Raw genomic sequence first — 21,129 nt, 5'->3', positions numbered from 1 at the left:
CACTTGGGGGTCGTTCCATGTCAAATCACCCAAAAAACGTGAAGATAAATACACCATCATTTCAGAATTTCTTCAAAGTTCCCATTGCATTAGCTTTAAAATGTCAACTTTCCCAGCTATACTGGACCTTTAGTTTTCGAGTTATTGGTCTTTAAAATTTGTGGGCCCGGCCCATTTTCACCATTTTTCACAATATTTGGTCTTTTTTGTGGACAATAATTGAATATACCCATTTTTGAGAAATTCTGAGATGGTGGTGTATTTTCCATTGGGTGATCTGACATGGAATGACCCTTGATAGAGATTTAAATTAGCCAAGCAGGAAGTAACCCTGTCCCAAATTTACCTTTCTCCTAAAACAGAGGTAAGTCTACTAGGAAATGCCACTATGACATCCTAGATGATGTCATACCTATTGTCACTCTCTTGGTACAGTGTTGTGTAGCCTACAGTATTAGTTGTACCTGGAAACAGGTGTTTGTAACTTTGATATAGTTTACTCTAGATGTCAATCAAGGTGTTAGTTGTACTCCTGGGACTAGAAGTGTGAAAAGATTGTGGTGCAATGTTTGCATTGATAGTAAATAGAAACTAAATACAATAATCTTGTTTGTGAGGGAAGTGTGGAGTTAAGAGGATTTCCAGTCTATTAACAGAGTGTAACTTAGGTGAAAATGAACTATGCCAAGTAGCAATGTTCAAAAATAGTTCCTTTACTTTGTCAAACATTTCTTATTTACTTTGTTCCTTGCTCATCTGTCTCCCCACAACCTTAGCACCTCCTCCTATTGTGCCTAGAATGAAATGGTATCCTTTTAAGACTGTGCTCCCTCTATGAGTTTGCACGACTTTTGGGTTAGGCTATTTCATCAATAGTATGAGGAGTTACTAGGAAATGTGGTCAATTTTATTGTTCGTTTGGTATAATTTGGGTAATGGACAAATTTCATTTACAAGCATAGTTTTTTTGTTAAATTTCCACTATTGCATAGTTCTCAGTCATATAATGCTTCATCAACTGACACATCAGTCCATCCTTGACAGTTAATGGCTAATGTGGAAGAAATAAGCTTCTCCATTTTGTTTACCTGTCCTCCATAAATAAGTTCTGAATACAATTGTGAGGAAATAGAATCTGTTTAAATCTGCACAATCATCATCATTATCATTGACACATCAGGGTGACATCAGGTAAACAAATCACAAAAGAAATAAAACACCTTTTACTTTTAACACTTCACCAGAAAAAAAAATCCATTATTTGAACAAAGTTGTTTTGTCTACTTCTGAGACCAATCTGATCAATACTGCAGTGTTTGTATGGACCTGCTAATGGTAGCCAGATTGACAACTTTATAGTGCCATTATTTAAGGTAGAGTTCTCATTGTGGAATGTGCATTGGCTTTAGCTCTTGCATAGAGAACGAGAAGAAGGTACAAAAAGGCCATTTGATGCAATAAGTCCATTAAAGCTGTGTTGAGATCTCAAATAAAGATATGAGAAGAATGTAAAATGTGATGTACACACGAGAGCAGTTGTTAGATTGTATGCAACTCTGTCATTCATGTCAAAGGTTAGTTCGTCCTACTGTGAAACATTTATGAATTTAGGATACAGTGGCGGAAGAAATACATTCCCTAAATCAACTTGTAAAGTTCCTAATAAAAACTAGATTTGCTTTCAGTTTCAGGATGATCTAATTCCTCCCTTCCCTGTAAACTCCCTCCTTTCCTTCAGACCCCCCTCCCTTCCCTGTGACCTCCCACCCTTCCCGTTTGACCCCCCTCCCTTCCCTGTGACCTCCCGCCCTTCCCGTCTGACCCCTCTCCCTTCCCTGTGACCTCTTCCCTTCCCATTTGACACCTTCCCTGTGACCCCCCTCCCTTCACTGTGACCCAACCTCCCTTCCCTGTGACCCCTTCTCTGTGGCTCCCCTCCCTTCCCATTTGACACCCTCATTCCCCTGTGACCTTCCTTTACAAAGGTTGGTTGTGACATGTTTAGTTTTACCCTGGTAGTTTGTAATATATATACAGTTTCCCATTCACTTGGTTTACAAACAGCTCTGCAATAAGAAACTGTTGCTCTTTTATCATAGGCTAGCAATATTCCGCTTTGATCAAGCATCAGATGAGTGTTGAAATATGGTGGGTGAAATACCTTGCCTCTAGCGACATCTCATTGTCTTGGTCTGATATTTCATGTGGCGTCAACCCACCAGGCAATGTGACAACATGTCACAAATGGTGTAAGGTTCTACAGGGTTGGGTGACATTACATGATCTAGACTAACAGGCATCAAACAGTGTCTTATACACTAACAGTACAGTACAGTAAGTTGTTGATTACAGAGAATGATCTATGAAAAAGGCATGCTTAACATTGGAAGTCTAACAACCTACTTCATGCGATGTTTATAATAAGGTAAGATGGGAAAGGAGGACAGAAGTACAAGAAAAGTGTTTCTTTCCCTTTTGAGAAATGAGGGAAGGAGGGAGGAGGGTGGGCAAAGGGGCGGGTATGAAAACATGATGAAGAGCTTGGTAGAGCTTCTATCACAGATTTTCACGGATAATGTCTACTGTAGTATGAATTGATCCAATTCCATTCCCAATGGATTGATTGATCTAGAAACAGCAGGTTGCCCTCAAGTATAGACATATTTCCCAACCATGAAACTGTTGACTAATTCACACCATCTTCACTTGCCAACTACCACATTTAGACTGTTTTCAAGAGTTGGGAAGTTTAAAGGGTGTGAAGACTCACGCACAGAGAAACGTCCCATGCCGGTAATCTGACCTAGTTTCGAATTAGGTGTAACAGAAGTGGTAGACACCACCATTGATCCCAGAAAATACACACACAGCTTGCTACTGTTGTTAATTAGACACTAGTGTACAGTCAATACATATAGCTACGGTCAATACCCACAACACAGTGTACATAGCAGCGTGGACATCTCAGGTCTAGATAAAGATAACAAGGTATCACGTTTCATTACTGTCTGCATTTTATAGCAACAAGAAGAAAACATCATTTGCAAGCAACAGAAAGTTAACTTTTTCAGAGCGCGGCTCACGGTTTGGGGCGAGTCTTCAATGCCTTTAATATAGACCCTATACCCACATTTGTGCAAGTACATGGTAAATTAGTGTAGTTAATAAGATTTTTAGCCCATCATGTTTATATGCAAATTAGGCTTTATGTTAGACTTGTTAGTATAGATTCTGTGACAGCGTGCTAGCTAGGACATTCATACAAAGTATGTCAGTAAAAGTAACTACCATCTTTGAGTTATATAAGATCTGTTGTGATAAGACTAATATGATTTAAACCATTAGAGGTAGTACTGTGAGGATAAACTCACAACATAGGTTGTGTACATATATTTGTGTATAACAGTTAGGAGATCTTAATCCAACTGCCCACAGTTGTAATAAATGTACAAATGCCATTATATGCATAATTAATGAGATATAGATGATCTGTTGATTAAACAGTACACACCTCCATTACCTGTGTTTACCTCTGCCATTTATGCTCCTATTGATCAAACTCTGGTGAAGTATTGGGTACAGGCTCTGTTAGAGATACACATTGTCAAACTATGGTATTTTAATAGGTATATGTATATGCTCTGTTAGAGATGCACAGTGTCTTCTTACTGTACATAGAGATATATGACAAGGATATAAGGTTTTATGATGTACTAAACTGTCTGGTTTGTATCAACTGATCAATGTAGACAGTTGTGGTTGTTGAATGGAAGCTATACAATCAGTACTGCATGGTGGTAACTAACCAGTAACAGTAACTGTTCCTATGAGATTGAGAGTCAACACCACTCAATGATGAATATTCTATGGTGGTTGTGTCTGTGGTAAGATGGTTGATGTGTAGTGGATAGACCTAACCTAACCTTAAATGACACCTTGAGGTATATTTGGTCAAGATATTCAGGTCCCCCCTTTCCTTCTCACATACCTAGTGAGGGGGGTATCAGGGCTGATCTCCTTCATCCCTGTATAGTCTTCAATGTTGTACTATTCAAAAGTAACGTCCTCGGGTATGCTAGAACTCAAATAATGGTCACACATACCGTATGTTCATAATTTCAGAAGGCATTTTATTGCCATTCTTATTTTCCTTCACTTAGATTTATTGTTTCTCTAGACTCTCCAAAATAAGAATAAATTAAGGACGGTTAAGCATTTTCAGGAAAGTACTTTCAAAACTTTGGCACTGGTCTGTATTGTACTAGCAGATCATGGCAAAGTCTTCACAAAATATAACTTTTACAAATTCTCTTTATTTCTTCCTTGTTTGTTGGGGGTGGATGGAGAGGGAGGGGGAGTGGAATGGGGCTGGGAACTATGAAGTCTAATTCTAATACTTCTATAGAGCCCACAACAAAGCTTTCTTTGATTTTGACCTCTAGGATTTTATCACTCGATTTTTACCCACCTCACCGAAACAATCCTTCTTCTTACATACCTACTGTAGCAGACAAGGGATTGAAGGGTACATTTCTGAATTCCCTGCAAGCTGGGCTAGATTACTAAGTACACTCACTCACAAGCTTTGGTTAGTACACTCATATGCATTGTTTAGTACACTCACACGCATCGGTTAGTAAACTCACACGCATCAGTTAGTACACTCACACGCATCGGTTAGTACACTCACACCCATCGGTTAGTACACTCACACTCATTGGTTAGTACACTCACACGCATCGGTTAGTACACTCACACGCATCGGTTAGTACACTCACACGCATCGGTTAGTACACTCACGCGCATCGGTTAGTACACTCACGGGCATCAGTTATTACCCTCACGCGCATCGGTTAGTACACTCACACGCAACGGTTATTTCTATGTCATGGCTCAGGGTCTGTCACTGGAGTAGTAACCATGGATTCAGCGATTTACTTTGCCTTCTCTCTTACATGTCTCCTCACAACCTTAGCACTGTTTGCCCAACCCCTCTAGGACCAGCTACTACCAGTCAATGCCCATCCTTCTCATTCTACCACCCAAAAGTGCCTAGACAGATTTTCTTTGCAGTCTTCGTTTTTTCCTTCAGATTTTTGCTATCTTCCAGATCTTGTTTGGTGTTCACTGAGTGGTTCAAGATTGTTATCCATATTTCTGATTGCTTGTTTGTTTTTCTTTTCAAGTGTGGGAGTTGGACTGTGAGTGCTCCAGGGCAAAACTAAAACTATTTTACAAAATAAAAAAATTGTTTGTTTCCTTGCATAATCCTCTGATATCCTTCTATGATAGAAATGTAAGCCTTTCTACAGCTGGTTTCTTCATTTCCCTATCATAGCACAAGGTCTGTTTTTTGTATGATATTCCTCTTTTACAAAAAGTAAATTATCTAGATATTGGGGTATTAAGGTATAAACTGGAATTGGGTGTATTTTTGCAATGCCTTGGTTTTCTTTAAAATGCTCACTTGTGACGGTAATTTAAATCTGTTCAGACGAAGAGTTCAACTCTATTTTTTGTGTTTAAAATGATAAAACCTCATAAGCATGTTAACTGCCACTCACAAAGCAATTTTATTTCCTAACAGAAAACTCATTGATATTTAGAAACTATTTGGATAGTCAAAGTGGGGATGCTTTTTGTTTTGAAGAAAAAATATGAAATTTAGGAGACAATAATGCATGATGATCTTTAAAGGACATTTGTTTACAGTAAGTTGCAAGTCTCTTTGGAGCTCACAGTTGAAGCCCTGTTTGTATTATATGCAGTACATACTAAACACCAGGTGCTTTACCATATACCTTCATTGTGTAAGATACAGTTTCCGTGAGGAAGTATTGATCAACCTCGCGCTTAATTAAATTTTGAAGGGTGTTCTTGATGTCATGTTCAAATGAAATTAGTACAAAACGTCTCATTACAAGCTAAGGTGGTAATTTGACGTCTGCTGATAGCGTACGTCACACAAGGTCACAAGCACGCCATAAGGTCGTATAAAGATGGTTGTTTATACGTAATTCTGAGAGGCATGGTTACAAATTATGTAAATATAAAGATGCTTTCATGGTACATCCATGTATAGAACCCTCGGTGTGGATATTTGTTTGCGCTGCTTGGGCATTTGGTTGAGATTTACGAGTGTCCTCTCGAACCTTGATCTAGCAGATGAAGTTATTAAACTGTGTACCTAACTGCTGTACGCAATAATCATTTAACTACCAATACTACTTTATACACTACTGGCATACTGTAAATATACCCTCAATTCTGGCTTGGTGCCTCGTACAAACTGGAAATTTCTGCACTTCCCTATATGGCTTACGGGCAATGGAGTCGCCAGGGGGTGGCCTGGGAGGCACGTGTCCCCCCCAAAAACAATTGTGCCCCCAGGTGCCCCCCCCCCCCCCAATGCAATTTGTAGTGTTAAAGAAAAATACTCAAACAAAAACTTTATCTGTCTAAATTAAAAACATAAATATTGGACAGTCTTCAAGTTCCAAATTTTGGTGAATGATGCAAAGGAACTATAAGGGAACTATGCATTTTGTTGCTCATGGAAATGCAACTTCTTTCAGATATACACTTACATTTAAGCCTAGCTGTGTTAATAAGGTGATTTTGTATTAAATGACATGAATATTTATATATGTAAATTTGAATTTTTATATAACCCTATATAAATTTTCTTTGCAGGACCACAGGATGGCAATCCTAAACTTCAGCAAGAATGATCTCCTTCAGCTGTTGGGTCTCCTCGAGGCTGAGCTAGAGGCCCGGGAGCTGGTCATCACTAGTCTGAAGGTACGTAGGGTACAACAGCAGCTATGTACAGCAGATTTCAAACATTGGTGAAATAGAAAACTGTTTGCAACATTCCATGCCAATTTTAGCATTGTAGGGGGTACATCCAAGAATGGTATTGAAAGTGTTTGGCTGTCACTTTAAGTTTGACTTTTGAATTAGGAATGATTGTTTATCACCAGTTTTATATATATCAAATCATAAACTGATATGAAATGAAGGAAAGAAGAAGGAGAAGAAGAAGGGGGGAAAAAAAGACACCTGTGCCACACTGCCAATGGCATTGTCAACAGAACTAGGTCTCTATTATCAGTAGAGTTTAACCCTACATGTCCCAGTACCATACTGCAGCAGTATTGCAGTAAAGTACAGAGGAAAACTGGTAAGAAGTAGTTACCAATAATGCTTGGCTTGTATCCTAACGTTTTGGTATAAGTCATTACGGCGTACACAAACAGTGGCAGTGTCAAACATTAAACTAGCTTGGATTAATAGTGCTATAACCTCAACAAAAGAATGCCAAGCCTCTGTACATGTGCTTCTCAAAACAGGATTTGAGTTTAAATTTGAAGTATGCTTATTACTTTAATAATTAATTAATAAGCTTGGTAAACCCTGTATCCTATGTAGAGAGGAAATGTTACATTTATTGGCATCAGGGCTGTAGAACTGAAGTGTAGATATATAGTGCATGTATATATCTAATGTGTAGGCTGCATGCCTTAGAATGTCATCACTATAGAGTATTGACATCCTAACATCCCTACCAGCTGCCAGTGTTTTGGTTATCTTTATGCACTACTTCATTTAGGAAGAGTTTATTATAATTTACATATTAGATAGCAGCAGATGGAGGGTTAGACTATATAGTTACCTGAATGGCTTCCGAAATTAACAACATCAGCAAGATGGATATACATGGTATGCTCATTAAACTATTTATTACCTTAAGTAGAGCTGTTTTCATTTCAGAATGAGGTTATAAGTTTGATGAACTCTTTCTGATGGACTAGATATCAATGAACAACTTTGTGTCATAGAAATGCAAACTAGTATCATGCCACACGTATGGTCTGGTAGACAGGAAACTTTTTTATTTTTTATAAAAGACAACTTTTACTACCTTTAAATGTGCTACACAAATATGAATACTAAAACATCCCTGTATACTGCAAACTATGCACGTTAAGTTTGGATTATATATCTGAAACCAATGTCACAGACATTCTGACTTACGTCACTCCTCACTCACTTGTCTCCTTTACCTTCGCACACCTATCTACCTAGCCTAATAACTGGTAACATTTTTACACTACCCCCCCCCCCCCCCCAATGACCCTATCTAAGGTCACTAACCTGTCAGGGGAGACCCATCATGGTAGAAATTAATTGTATAAAGGTATGACTGCAAATGTTGCACTTCCAGTGAAAGGAGGAGTTAAAGGAGCATGTTACCAGAGAACTTGAATACATCCATAGTAATGTATTAATGGACTGGGATCCCACTAAACTACAATACTGAGTATGTCAAATAATCATTAACTTTGTCAGTTGAATCATTATTCATATGGGCTTGCATAGGATTAGCAATACTTTATTAATCAAAATGCCTGCATGGGAAACATGTTTGTCTTAATGGGTAGAAACTTACTAATTATCTCCTTAGTTTAATACTTCTGAAGAAAAAAAAAAAAATTTTCTATGTGTGATCAATTAGTATCATAGGCATTAATACTGTACAGTCTATTGACTTTGCTCCTCCTCGTTAGGTTAAAGGGAGACAGGTGTGCTCATCACTTGTAAATATCCAAACCAGTAAGTTTTGGAATGTTTAAGTGTTGCAAACTACAAGTTGAAGATTTTAAACAGTTGCCTTACATCAAGACAAGGCATTCTCACACTACTTTAAAACAGTTAACAGCTGGTCATTGTTCACTTGTCACACCCACACACCCAAGTGTGCACATTTCAAACAGTCCTCCCTGGGAACTACAGTGCACCACATTTATGTGTGCCCTGGGGGACTTCCAATAGGGCACAGTGCAAACAAGGGTCTGCAACCATAGTTATCTTGCAGGACCCCATTTATATACCTCAGGAGTAAAGAGAGGCAGTGGTAATAAGTGTCTTGCCAATGGAAACAGTGATTATTTGGCCTGGACTCGGGGACCTGCAATCCTTAGATTGCAAGTTTGATTGCCTTTCCATTTGACCACAAAGCCCTCGTGATGGTGAGATTGTAATAAGGGTGTGAGTGATAAGTGTAGTTTAGTACTAGGTTTAATACTTCATACCATAGGCTAGTCAGGTCAGGTACACTACCAGTTATAAATTGCTCAGATGTAAGTTGTGATTGTTCTAAGCTCACAGAGTAAATCCTGCATAGCAGTGTTCAGTGAGCTACTGTATCTGTCACACAGTGACACCTAACATTGATTGTGTATATTATGATTGTTCTAAGGTCACAGAATCAATCTTGTTGCAGTGTTCAGTGAGCTGCTGTATCTGTCACACTGCAACACTCAACATTGATTGTGTATGTTGTGATTGTTCTAAGCTCACAGAGTATGTATATTAGATCCTCCTGCAAGCAGGAACTCGCGAAGAAGCCTTATTGGCTTATCAAAGCCGCAAGCTGACCGAAGTCAGTCTCTTACATTCATATTTAACGTCCATGATTGTTAATTGTTAATTGTCAACAACTCTGTAACTGGACGACATACATTAATCTGGGAATGACTCGAACCGGGGACCTTATGATTGAAAGGCACCGGTGTTAACCACTGAGCTATCACTCCAAATGAGTAAATCCTGCATGGCAGTGTTCAGTGAGCTACTGTATCTGTCACACTGTGACATCTATCATTGATACTGTACTGTACACAGTGTTCAGTTAGGTTCCTAGCTGTTGTACAGTACATTGTGGGTGGTTGCAGGGTATTCAGTGAGCTGTCTGTCATACTGCAACACTCAACATTGATTGTGTATGTTGTGCTTGTTCTAAGCTCACAGAATGAATCCTGCATGGCAGTGTTCAGTGGTACTGTACACAGAGTGTTCAGTTAGGTTCCTAGCTGTTGTACATACAGTACATTGTGGGTCGTTGCAGGGTATTCAGTGAGCTGTCTGTCATACTGCAACACTCAACATTGATTGTGTATGTTGTGCTTGTTCTAAGCTCACAGAATGAATCCTGCATGGCAGTGTTCAGTGGTACTGTACACAGTGTTCAGTTAGGTTCCTAGCTGTTGTACATACAGTACATTGTGGGTGGTTGCAGGGTATTTAGTGAGCTGTCTGTCATACTGCAACACTCAACATTGATTGTGTATGTTGTGCTTGTTCTAAGCTCACAGAATGAATCCTGCATGGCAGTGTTCAGTGGTACTGTACACAGAGTGTTCAGTTAGGTTCCTAGCTGTTGTACATACAGTACATTGTGGGTGGTTGCAGGGTATTTAGTGAGCTGTCTGTCATATTGCAACACTCAACATTGATTGTGTATGTTGTGCTTGTTCTAAGCTCACAGAATGAATCCTGCATGGCAGTGTTCAGTGGTACTGTACACAGTGTCCAGTTAGGTTCCTAGCTGTTGTACATACAGTACATTGTGGGTGGTTGCAGGGTATTCAGTGATCTGTCTGTCATACTGCAACACTCAACATTGATTGTGTATGTTGTGATTGTTCTAAGCTCACAGAATGAATCCTGCATGGCAGTGTTCAGTGGTACTGTACACAGAGTGTTCAGTTAGGTTCCTAGCTGTTGTACAGTACATTGTGGGTGGTTGCAGGGTATTTAGTGAGCTGTCTGTCATACTGCAACACTCAACATTGATTGTGTATGTTGTTTGCAATACCTGTATCAAACAACGCATCTCTTAGGTTACCTTAACAAGGACTGAGTCCTCCAAGTCTATGTAAATTTATGATGGTGATGACAACTGAGGGGGAAAAAAGTGATTCTGTTGAGAAAGCTGACATGGTGAACTTGTTTCACGTAAATCAGATCTGTTTCAGTCCTTCACCTTGGGTTGCAAGTAAAAGCTACAGTAATTGGTCTTTTATTAGTACATTCCCAGAGTGGGAGTGTCAAAGGTCAGTGCTCTATGTCAATTACCAAGGATTAAGTGACACTAATTTCATCTAAATGCTGATGTTCCAGAAAGATTGGTGAGCAGAAATGATTTCAGAGCATATTCCTAGAGAAAAAGGGAGGTGAGTTCGTAGTCTGCCAGTTTCAAATGAAGTGAGTGTTCCTCTTTTTGCTTGTCTGGATCTAGTGGGATTAAAGGTCTACTTGGAACTTTGCAAGGATGTACAGCTTGGACCCACTTGGCTGATCTAGGCAGTAGCTATAGCAACCAAAGCTGACTATGTCCTATCATATACAGCAATATATTAAAATTAAATTTTTATTAGCCTCCAGATGGTTTCTATGATGTCCTCATAGTACATACAGTACCATGCAATGGACTTGCTATTCTAAATCACATCACTATTGAGGGAGGGGGAGGGGGGGGCGGTATTGAGACCATTTGGTAACATATTGGAGCTTAATGTAGTATCCACTGGGGTTTATTCTAAGTGAATTTAAAGAAATTTAAAAAAAAACATGAGAAATGGCTGCATGGTACAGATCTGGTCTGTGAGCCACAGTTGCCCCTCAGTCCTTCCCTACTGTATCCAACCATCTCACACCTAATACTTGATATACATAGCTGGTACAGATCTAGTCTGTGAGCCACTGTTGCCTCTCAGTAATTCCCTCCTGTATCCAACCATCTCATACCTAATGCTTGATGTACATAGCTTAAGATGCCACTGAAACACTCAGGAAACAATTGAAAGAGAAACAAAGTTCTAACAAAACAATCCTATCCAGATACCCAACACTCCAACAGGTGACATGTTCATAGCTCCCTGGATTCTTTGTTTATTAAACTAAATTTAAGTGAAATATAACCCCCCTCTCCCCTTCCCTAGAAATACAACTTTGGTGAAATGCACTCTGTCTGTGGGATAGTCCATAGTACTTTTAGTACTAACCTGAGTGACCTATATATAGGGAACCCAATATGTACTGCTAATAGAACTGACCATTACTATTAGGAATATTATATTCTCTTTCTTTTGTTAAAAGCTCAGCATTTCCATTTTCCATGCCATCACTCTACTTATTTGTTGATGTGCAAGTCAACAAACTCTTTTTTTTTTACATTAACAGTCTTTTGCTATCAAAAGTACACATCTCAGGATGCTTGTAAATGTTTGTGACAAACCTTTCTGTATTCTCTGTCAAAGATGAGAGGTCTGCTTTAATCAATTTTGCTCTCTCTCTCGTCCTGGTCATCCCTAATTTTACCGTAGATTACTCATCGCTATCGTGTTACCCCGGTGGAAATAAGGTAAGTGGTGGCAGCGGTGTGGTGTCCTCTTGATTTGATTGGAGGCTAAGTAGATCGCAGCGAGAGATAAAATCAATCGGCCGACACTTGTATGTTTGAAGTGGCCATCTTAATTTTCAAGGAGTTTAATGGTCCCTCCGATGGTAGATCCACAAAAGTGCGAAAAAGGTTGTCTCGGTTACAGCCAATGGGTGCGATTATGAAATTGTTAATTTTGTGTCGTCAGGGTAAAGGAGGGTAAGTGGACCTGCGGGGTAGGATTAGTCAGTGCTTTGCAGTTGTGTCATGAATCTCAAGTACATGTGTGAACTTTGCTTTGGCCGACGGCTGCAGTTCATTTCTGATATATTTAGGTCAATACAGTCTATTAAGAGTGTACACGATTGTAGTGAAAAGGATTATGTTGCAGTTTAGGATCAAAACTGCAGCAGAAACTGAAAACTTTTAAAATACAGATGTTACACACTTACTGTATTTATTAATCACAGCATACCATGTTGAAGTGCTTTACTATTCTTTGAGTCGATCCGTTAGAACTAATTATCTCAATTGTTCAAAGTTTGGTTGGAAGTTGGAAAGGACTGAAATCACTGAATGAATTAATCATATATAAAGGGAACCGCTGGTATATTGTGGCACAAAATACAGTAATGTGAGCGAGGACTTTGCAACTTTTAGCAAGTTTACCATCTACTGCACGGCAAGTATGTGCAAGTTCAGAATGGAAACTCCATTGATTAAACTAAACTTACTAGATTTTTGCACCATATGAACATTGTGTGGCCTGAACAATTTTATAGAATTTTTCATATTTCAGTTTTGTTTTTTTTTTGCTTCATATGAAACTTATCAAAATAAGGTGCTTTGGGATGAGAGTTTAATTAGCATCCAATCCTATCTATTGGTTTGTTTTTCCTGTTGATTAAGTTTGCCAATTTTAATTTAACGTGATTTAATTAAATGGTCGATTAACTTTTTTTCGGGGATAGTCTGTTAGATGTTTGATGGCGCTGTGCTCAGCCTTAGTCATTCATCATAAAACGTGTTTGCGTGTTTGGTAGTATGTATGCAATATTTTCACCCAAGGCAACGTTGCAGCAGAATTTTACCGAAAGATGACTTGTGTTTGAAGGTGACTCATTCTGTTTAGTGAAGGATGAAAATGGCAATCAGCGATTGATTACACCTCATGATGTCAAAGTTTAAAGGAAGTTTAATCCTCTCTTTAAGTCTAGATATCTTAGCACTTTCCAGTTGGACTAGCAGTTGTTATGTTTGAATTAGTTTTGAATTTAGTAATATCTCTCTGATGCTATGAAGTCTTAAGTCCTCTAGAGTAGATTGAATGCTTGAGGGATATTGGATATTTTTTTTTTTTTTTAACCAGGTGAGGATCATTATTTTTGTTATGTTAGATTCATTTCCTTCCATCTGTCAGCTATGATGCTTTACAGCCTGCTTCCCAATTCACTCCAATAAGTATTAGCCTTGACTTTGATTGACTTTGCCTCTCTTAACTTGAAATGGCGGAAGAAGCTGTCATTTAGCCTTGTCTTCACTATAGATTTAACAGGAATTGACGTAAATTTCCTCATCTTGGGAAGAAGTAGTAGTGATAACACAATATTGAGAGTTATAGAGCTTCTTCTATTCTATTCTATTCCTTTTTATCATACTGACAACATCATCGTTGCCATTATAGTGATATTTTCACCATCTCTCTGATAAGGATAAAAAGAATGTTTGTGAACAAGAAAAGAAATTTAGGAATTCACTACACAAGTAACAAAAAAACAAGAACAAAAGTGAAAATAGAGAAAAAAAATCCAAATTTCTAAAAATATAAAATAGGTAAAAGCAAAATATAAGTAGCAAACAGTTGTGCTTCCTGACTTTTTCTTTTCATTGCGAAGTACCCTTACATATAAGAAGTGCTCAGGGTTGTCCGTGCACTCCACCAAAGATTGATAGAGGAAATATGCCCAGTATACTACAGTAGCAAACATGTCCACTGGAAATTCAGCTAGGCCTTTCAGGCTTACCCTGGTACAAGGTATGTGTGTGTTTGAATGACTGTCTTGTGTATTAACTTTGTTATTGCATTAATCATATACCCCAACCAATTTCACCATCAGCGGACTGACGACACAAGAGTTTATATACCCAGTGGATGAATATATGACATATATCATGATTAGGCATGCATGCAGGTCTACCAGGGAGTAGGTTTGTATTTAATGACTTGATAGTTTAACAGACATGTGTAATTACACAGTGTAACAGTAGGCTGGTCATGGCCTGCTGTTAATGTGATCACAACAAGCATACACAGCCTAAACAGCTGTGCTTACAGGACTTGGAGGTGGTATATATTAGGATTGTCACATCCACAGTCCATTAGCCAGCTGATGGAGATCTTATTCTGTCGGCCTCTAAAGATGGACTAACGGTTTTGTAAGAATGCTGTCTCCTCGGTACAACTGGAAATAAGAGCCCTTGACATTATCTTGATCAGTAATGGGAGATCAGTGTTGTCTGGAATATGCTAGATTGAGTAGAAAATGGTCATCCTTATTTCACCACAGTGATGATTTATTCAACTAATAATGAGATTGACCAGTTAAAACAGTAAAAATTCAAAAGCAACCAATGTATTCTCCATGGTCTATCTTCCATATTTATATAGTTTTATATTCTTAAATTAAATTCTCATGTTATTGCTCAACTTGTTTTTGAACATCGTGACTCTGATCTTTTGTAATTGCCTGGTCATCAAGTTTTCTACTTCAGATAATCAAGAAGTGCTTGAAAATTATTAAATGTTTATCTTTATATTTTGTCAGTATTTGCTCTGTCTTTGACCAGACAAATGCTGTCTAAATTGACTTAATTATTGGAGACTAATTTAAATAGAATTTTTTTTGTACATGATGTACACTTGATCTATCTCATCTTGTTAAAGTGCTCCTTTTGTTATAAATGTATATGTACACCTCATGTCAAAGTTCAGCTAGATTTCCCATATAAATATTAGCTTTCATAAACACTGTACATTTGTGATACATACACACAGTCCTATACTACAGAAGCTTATATGTAGGAAAAGCAAGCGGAGGTTTTTAATTAATTGCGTCGAACTCTGGCAACAAACCTTTACACTCAGCTTTATGATGTGACTGCTCAGTGATTATGATTGTAATGAGTGACTGAGTTGTAGTTATTTCAATTTAGACCGACCAGGGTTATTATATTAGGAGATGGCTAGAAGCAGTTCTGTAGGATGAGGAGGAGGCGTAGGAGGAGGATGGGGGGGGGGGAGATGTGGCTCAGAGGTAGAGACCATCTTAACTATCATCATCATCCATCTGTTGCAGTATTTAATAATGACTAAAGGTAAATGGAGAAATTTATAAGCCAGTCTAAGATGATTGTAACTATATTTGGTCCAATAGTTTGGTATCATCTCCAAAATATATGGCATAGTTAGTCCTTGTAGGAACTTACAAATTTATGTAGCAATGCTTGATACAAACAACAGAAAAATTGAGAAAACATCACATGACCAGTGTTTTCATTGCATTTTTATCAGGCATTGCCATGGTTTTAACTTACAACTGCATACATTTTGTAGCCAAAATCAGTCTTAATGCAATCCAAGGATTCAACGTTTGTCTGATTTTAGGAAACTCCTGCATGCATGGTATTAACTAAGTGTAAGTTTGACTTTGTGAATAAAAATTGAACTCCTGGAGCTTTACAGTATCAGATACAAACTAGACAGGACATTAATCACCGATCCAATCCGGTCTTTGGAAGGTTGAAATACTCTAGATATATAGGTGTATGATGTTATGCGCTCCCGGAACTACTGTAAAACAAGTCCAGGTACAGAGAACGACCTGATTGGCCTGTGAAGTTATGAATGGAATGTTTCACTAGATTTGAAGGGTTGCCATGTCGATCTCCCTGGCAATCTTGAAGAGTCTTGTTAACCGAGCAAATTGATTTCTAGAGTCCGGGATGAGGAGGTGGAAGAGGAGCTGATGACTCATACACTCTCACCTAGCTCTTAAAGGAACAGTTCATTATATAGACAGACGTTGACTCTTGACAAGACAAGTACTATTAGACTGACAAGATGCTTAAAGCAGCATGTGATAAATTTCTTTGACACTAACATCCTGGTTTTGAAAACGAGATTTGTCGCCTTGAATAATAGAGTCACATTTCAAAAAGTGAAATACAGGTTTAAAATATATTTGAATTTATAGAATTGACTACAAATAAATAATTGCGTTTAGATTGTCAATTTGCTTTTGCATGTGATTATACTTCTGTTTATTTATATGCAACAGTATTTGGGCAATGAAATGTTGAGAATCAAGTCAAAGTTTAAGTCATTTAAATCAGTCGGTCTTTAAATTTAGTTTGTTGGAGAAAACAAAACCTAGGAGTGTGTCTTTAATATAGCTTGATCAATTGCCAACATGTCGACTGGTTTTGGTGAAATTGTTGATCAAAATGGCAGATACTTTAACTTGACATCTTAACCATTTTCAATAAATTAACCATCTTCAAACTTAGTTTAGATGTCTGGAAACTGATGAAAGGGATATAACTGTAAGTTAGCTAAAATACTAGATTTACTTCACGCTTCACTTACCTGTCTTCACACAATCACTGTACTCTAGACCAGATTTAAGAGCATAGATTGATAAAGCCTTAGTTTATTAAAGCATTGGCCCTATATAATCTGGAAACCCATTCAGATTGTCTACCATCACCCCAATCGCATCAGTACATAAGAGCCTGCATATTATCCTCAACTGATGTGTCACTTTAACTAATAAGTCAAGGAGATCTCTGGCTTCAAAATTATTGTTTTAAGTGCTTTAAGTTATCAGAGGTAAAGGATTTTGTTTATATATTTGAATTATGTGTGGGCTTGTGCTTAGCTCTATGTTTATGCTTCTGGTTGAGTTAGCTACAGAGGACTATTTATAATCACATCTTCATCAGTTCGCAGCTGCCATTAATTCTACAGCAAGGTACAGTAGGATGTATATATACATCCTACCTATAAAGAAGTTAACACTGAATCATCATAGTATATGTTTGTTACTGGTAACTTAAATTGAAATGTAAATAAACTTATATAAACTGAAGTTTGAGGCTTAGTCACTCCACAACAAGGATAAAAGTGATAATTTCTGAAGCTGTTTGGAATAGAGATGGCCAGACATGTTGTGTATCCCTGCTTTCACCGATTGGCTGCTGCTTTCTCAAACGTGAATATTCATGATGCTGTAAGCACTGCAATAGTAGAAGACAACTTTCCAAAAATTGGCGAAATAAAAGCAAGGATTTCATACAAATATATGATGGAAATTGTGCTAGTAACTTCTTTCTGTGTTCATGAGAATTGTAGTTTAACTGTATTTACTTCGTTCCCTGCTTACCTGTCTCCTCACAACCTTAGCACCTCATTCTACCGTGTCTAGTATGCCCTGGTAATATTTTAACACTGTGCACCCTCAGTGACCAGTCCTATCCGGTCAATGCCCTTCCTTCTCATTCTACCATCCAAAGTGTTTACTCATGCGTTTTCGTAGTGGATTCAAATCTTTCGAAAACTGACCGGATTATATTGGATTATTACCTTCTTTACATCCTATTGGATTTCTAAGCGTTTCAACAGCCTATTACAGCCTGATAAGTATCCTTTTCTTATAGGGAAGGGAGTTTGGGGGCTGTTTTTAGTGTGCAACTCACGCCCATGTGTTCATTTTTTATTAGCGTAACATTATTTTCTCAGGTAGTAGTTCCGCGAAACTACTTCGTTCGAACCGCCTATTTCACAGTATCGCGAATAGGCGGTTTCTCACCTTGTGTGGTGTACTGGTCATAAAAAAAACTCCTTGAGGTAATAAAGCTGTCCAGATATGAAAATTTAATTTCATGTTTCTGCTTTCAAATTATACATGTGTAAAATTTGTCAACAGTTTTGATTCTGCAGTATTTTCTAAATTTTGCTTTTTGGCCAAAGATAAATAGATTGCCATTAGTTAGTAACTGGATGATGTTGGACTCAAAAGAGTCATAACAGAACGTCAAACACATCCTTGCTCTCATTATTGCTATGAAGTTCATTGTTCCACTAACACAAATTAATTCACTGGCTGAATATGAAAGGTCGTCTGTACACTAAGCATTAGCAATAACGTCTACATACAGCTGTTTGTGTGTTAAAGGGGATCCTTGCTTTGATAAAAGTTTTCAAATGAGCTAGAAACTTTATCACAAAATATTTTAAAAAGTTTTAGATCTAGCGGTTAGAAGCATGATACCTAGCATCTGGGGGGTTGGGTTCCAGTCCAGATGAGCTAAGGTAGGGAGGGTTTTAGATCCATGAGAAATTAATCCACCGTTTCCCATCTGAAATGGTCATAGCAAAACGATCCAAAATGAGCTAAACTGTAAACTGGATCGCGGCCGACATGAAAGTGTGGCTGCTTACCATAAAGTTTGACAAGAAGTTAATTGATGTAATACCAGGAAATCATTATTGATATAAACTGAAGGTCACCCCTTTAACATACTGTGTACATTGAAGGGAGGGAGTCTAATTATCATGAATGTTGTGATTTAATGATTCTCATGTTTACCAAGCTGCATTAATCATTCACCACACATTACTATGCTACTGGGGTACAGCAGCATAAAAGAGTCCAAGTAGTGCATGCTGGTATAATGGAATATATAACATACATGGTTTTATATGAAAGAAAACAAAAGTCATGTACAGGCTGCTAGGTGGAGACAGGTGCACTAATCCATATTTTTAAGAATAATTCTCTTGAAATATGACAGCTCTATTGATATAAATAGTTGTACAGGTGATGAAGAGCTATTTCTGTGTATGGTTAGAATACCTTGCACTGGTACAGTAAGTCTGAACAATATAAATATTGATCACTGCTGAGACTTGCCAAATTTGATTAAACTTGGAAATTTCCCATCTTCTCTACCCAGGGCTGGGGTGGGGTGGGGGGAAAACAATGGTCAGACAATCTTCTGAATGGCTTACATTTAATAACACACACTACAAAAGGAATCTTGTACTAGACAATGTCTATTTAAAATGATATTAAGAGAGCACCATGTTGAATCTACAGTAAGCCTTCTTAATAAAAAAAAATTCTCAAAGAAGAGGCGAACACCCTCTATCCCCTTTTACTACTCCCCATGCAGGACGTACATCTGCCTAGAGGTGCTTCTGGGTATAGACCTGTCTCTACCATCCCTTAATTGTCTGGTAAACAAACAAAGAATGTTTTAATTCACATCTCCTACTCCTACCCCAAACAAGAAAGTCGGGGGGGGGGGGTTTGTTGGGTTAGTTTATGGTCTTATGATATTGTTCGAACAACTTTAACTTTTTATTCGAAAGCAGCTTCACATACTCTTAACTCAAGATACTAGAGGCACTTCAGACCATTGGTTTTGTTACTGTTAATGTAAAATATACACATTTTCTCAATTTATCTGCGACCCTTCTGATTGTCATTATTTTACTACTGTATTTGGCAAAAGTCACTTTTCTTTTCAGGCAAAGAAGGAACAGTGCACTAGCTGTGTAAAGTGCATTCCCTTACCTCCACCCCCCCCCATCCCCTGCCCACCCTCCTCCTTCCTTTATCTCTGATTAGTACTCTGATTGTTAGCGTACTAACTCCATTTAATTAGCTATCTAGTTGTATCGTTGTGTGCCCTGATAAGCTAACTCTTTTTATTTAGCTTTCTAGTTGTATCTCTTTCCCAGTTGTTCATCTGATTTTACAATTTTTTTACAATTTTTCTCCAGTCATATCAATTAAATTGCTCTTATCATAATTCAGACTCTGCAGTATCAATTTTAAAGAATCCATCCATCCTCCTCCATAAAAATCACAAAAGAAACAAATATTCATTTGGTACCAGTATCCTGTCCGTAACAATTAGGAAATGTAAACCTGATGGTATTCAGGTAAAGGCAGTTTACTCAGGAAAGATAGCACAGGGAATGTATCCCTGGGGATGATGGCTAGGTTAAATGACAAATTGAACTGAAATGCTGCAACCCAAGGGATACCTGATATTTATGTCTATTAGGAGTCAAGGTAGAACTCTTTTTTTTTTAAATATTTAAATATTGTGAGAAATGATTTGTAGGGAGATAATGCAATGTCACAGGTCTGTATTTTATAAATGAAATTCAAATTTTAGGCGTAGATAAAAAATGGTGATATTCTGAATACTGTACCTAGCCTGGTTATCCAATAGAGCCAAGGTTACATGGATTTCTTGAATCAAATTTCTAATGTAAACCATAAAATTTGATTTTAATTGAAGTTATTAAAACTTGGAGACTTCAACCTTGAAATCTGGACAACAAGAGTCCAAGGATAGAAACAGAGAGAGAGATGAATCACAATTGTACTGACTTTAACCATTCTCCCTCCCCCTCCCTCCCCCTCCCCCACCAAATCAAAGGTGTATACCTGGGGTCAAAGGTGACCACTTTATTTACATGTATCGAGTGTGTACATCAAGATATGCTGTACAGCATGTGTAATGCAATATAACTTTGTAACAAAGTTCTGCTGCTATTGAGGCAGGATCAAGTCCTGATTGAGTAACTATTAATGGGCATCATGTGAACTGGTGAGCCAGGAATATGATATCCCAGTCACTGGATGAATTATAATTCTGTCGAGATGAACAGAGTTGAACATTGATGATGTTTGTAGTGTCTCATCCGTTGTTTTGATATCCGAGTTAGCTTCTATCTCTTCCATCAAGTTCAAGTTCAAATTAAATGTCAGGTGGAGATGATAAATTGCAGGGTTTCTTCTGGTATTTATTTAGTGAGGTAGCCGTCT

The 21,129-nt window shown here is 37.9% G+C and overlaps 1 protein-coding gene across 3 annotated transcripts in view; it reads left to right on the top strand.

Moving 5' to 3' along the window:
* LOC139960985 (uncharacterized) overlaps positions 1-21,129 on the top strand; it is a 91,368-nt gene that overhangs the window by 15,002 nt on the left and 55,237 nt on the right. For all 3 annotated transcript variants that reach the window (XM_071959732.1, XM_071959735.1, XM_071959733.1), the window contains exon 2: positions 6,694-6,801. In XM_071959732.1, coding sequence (XP_071815833.1) covers positions 6,694-6,801 — 108 coding nt within the window. The remainder of the gene's footprint in view (positions 1-6,693; positions 6,802-21,129) is intronic.

The sequence above is a fragment of the Apostichopus japonicus genome, chromosome 20 (genome assembly GCF_037975245.1).
Source record: "Apostichopus japonicus isolate 1M-3 chromosome 20, ASM3797524v1, whole genome shotgun sequence".
Taxonomy (NCBI): Eukaryota; Metazoa; Echinodermata; class Holothuroidea; order Aspidochirotida; family Stichopodidae; genus Apostichopus; species Apostichopus japonicus.
Note: the sequence above shows the minus strand (reverse complement) of the source record. Positions and strands in the feature narration are given on the sequence as shown.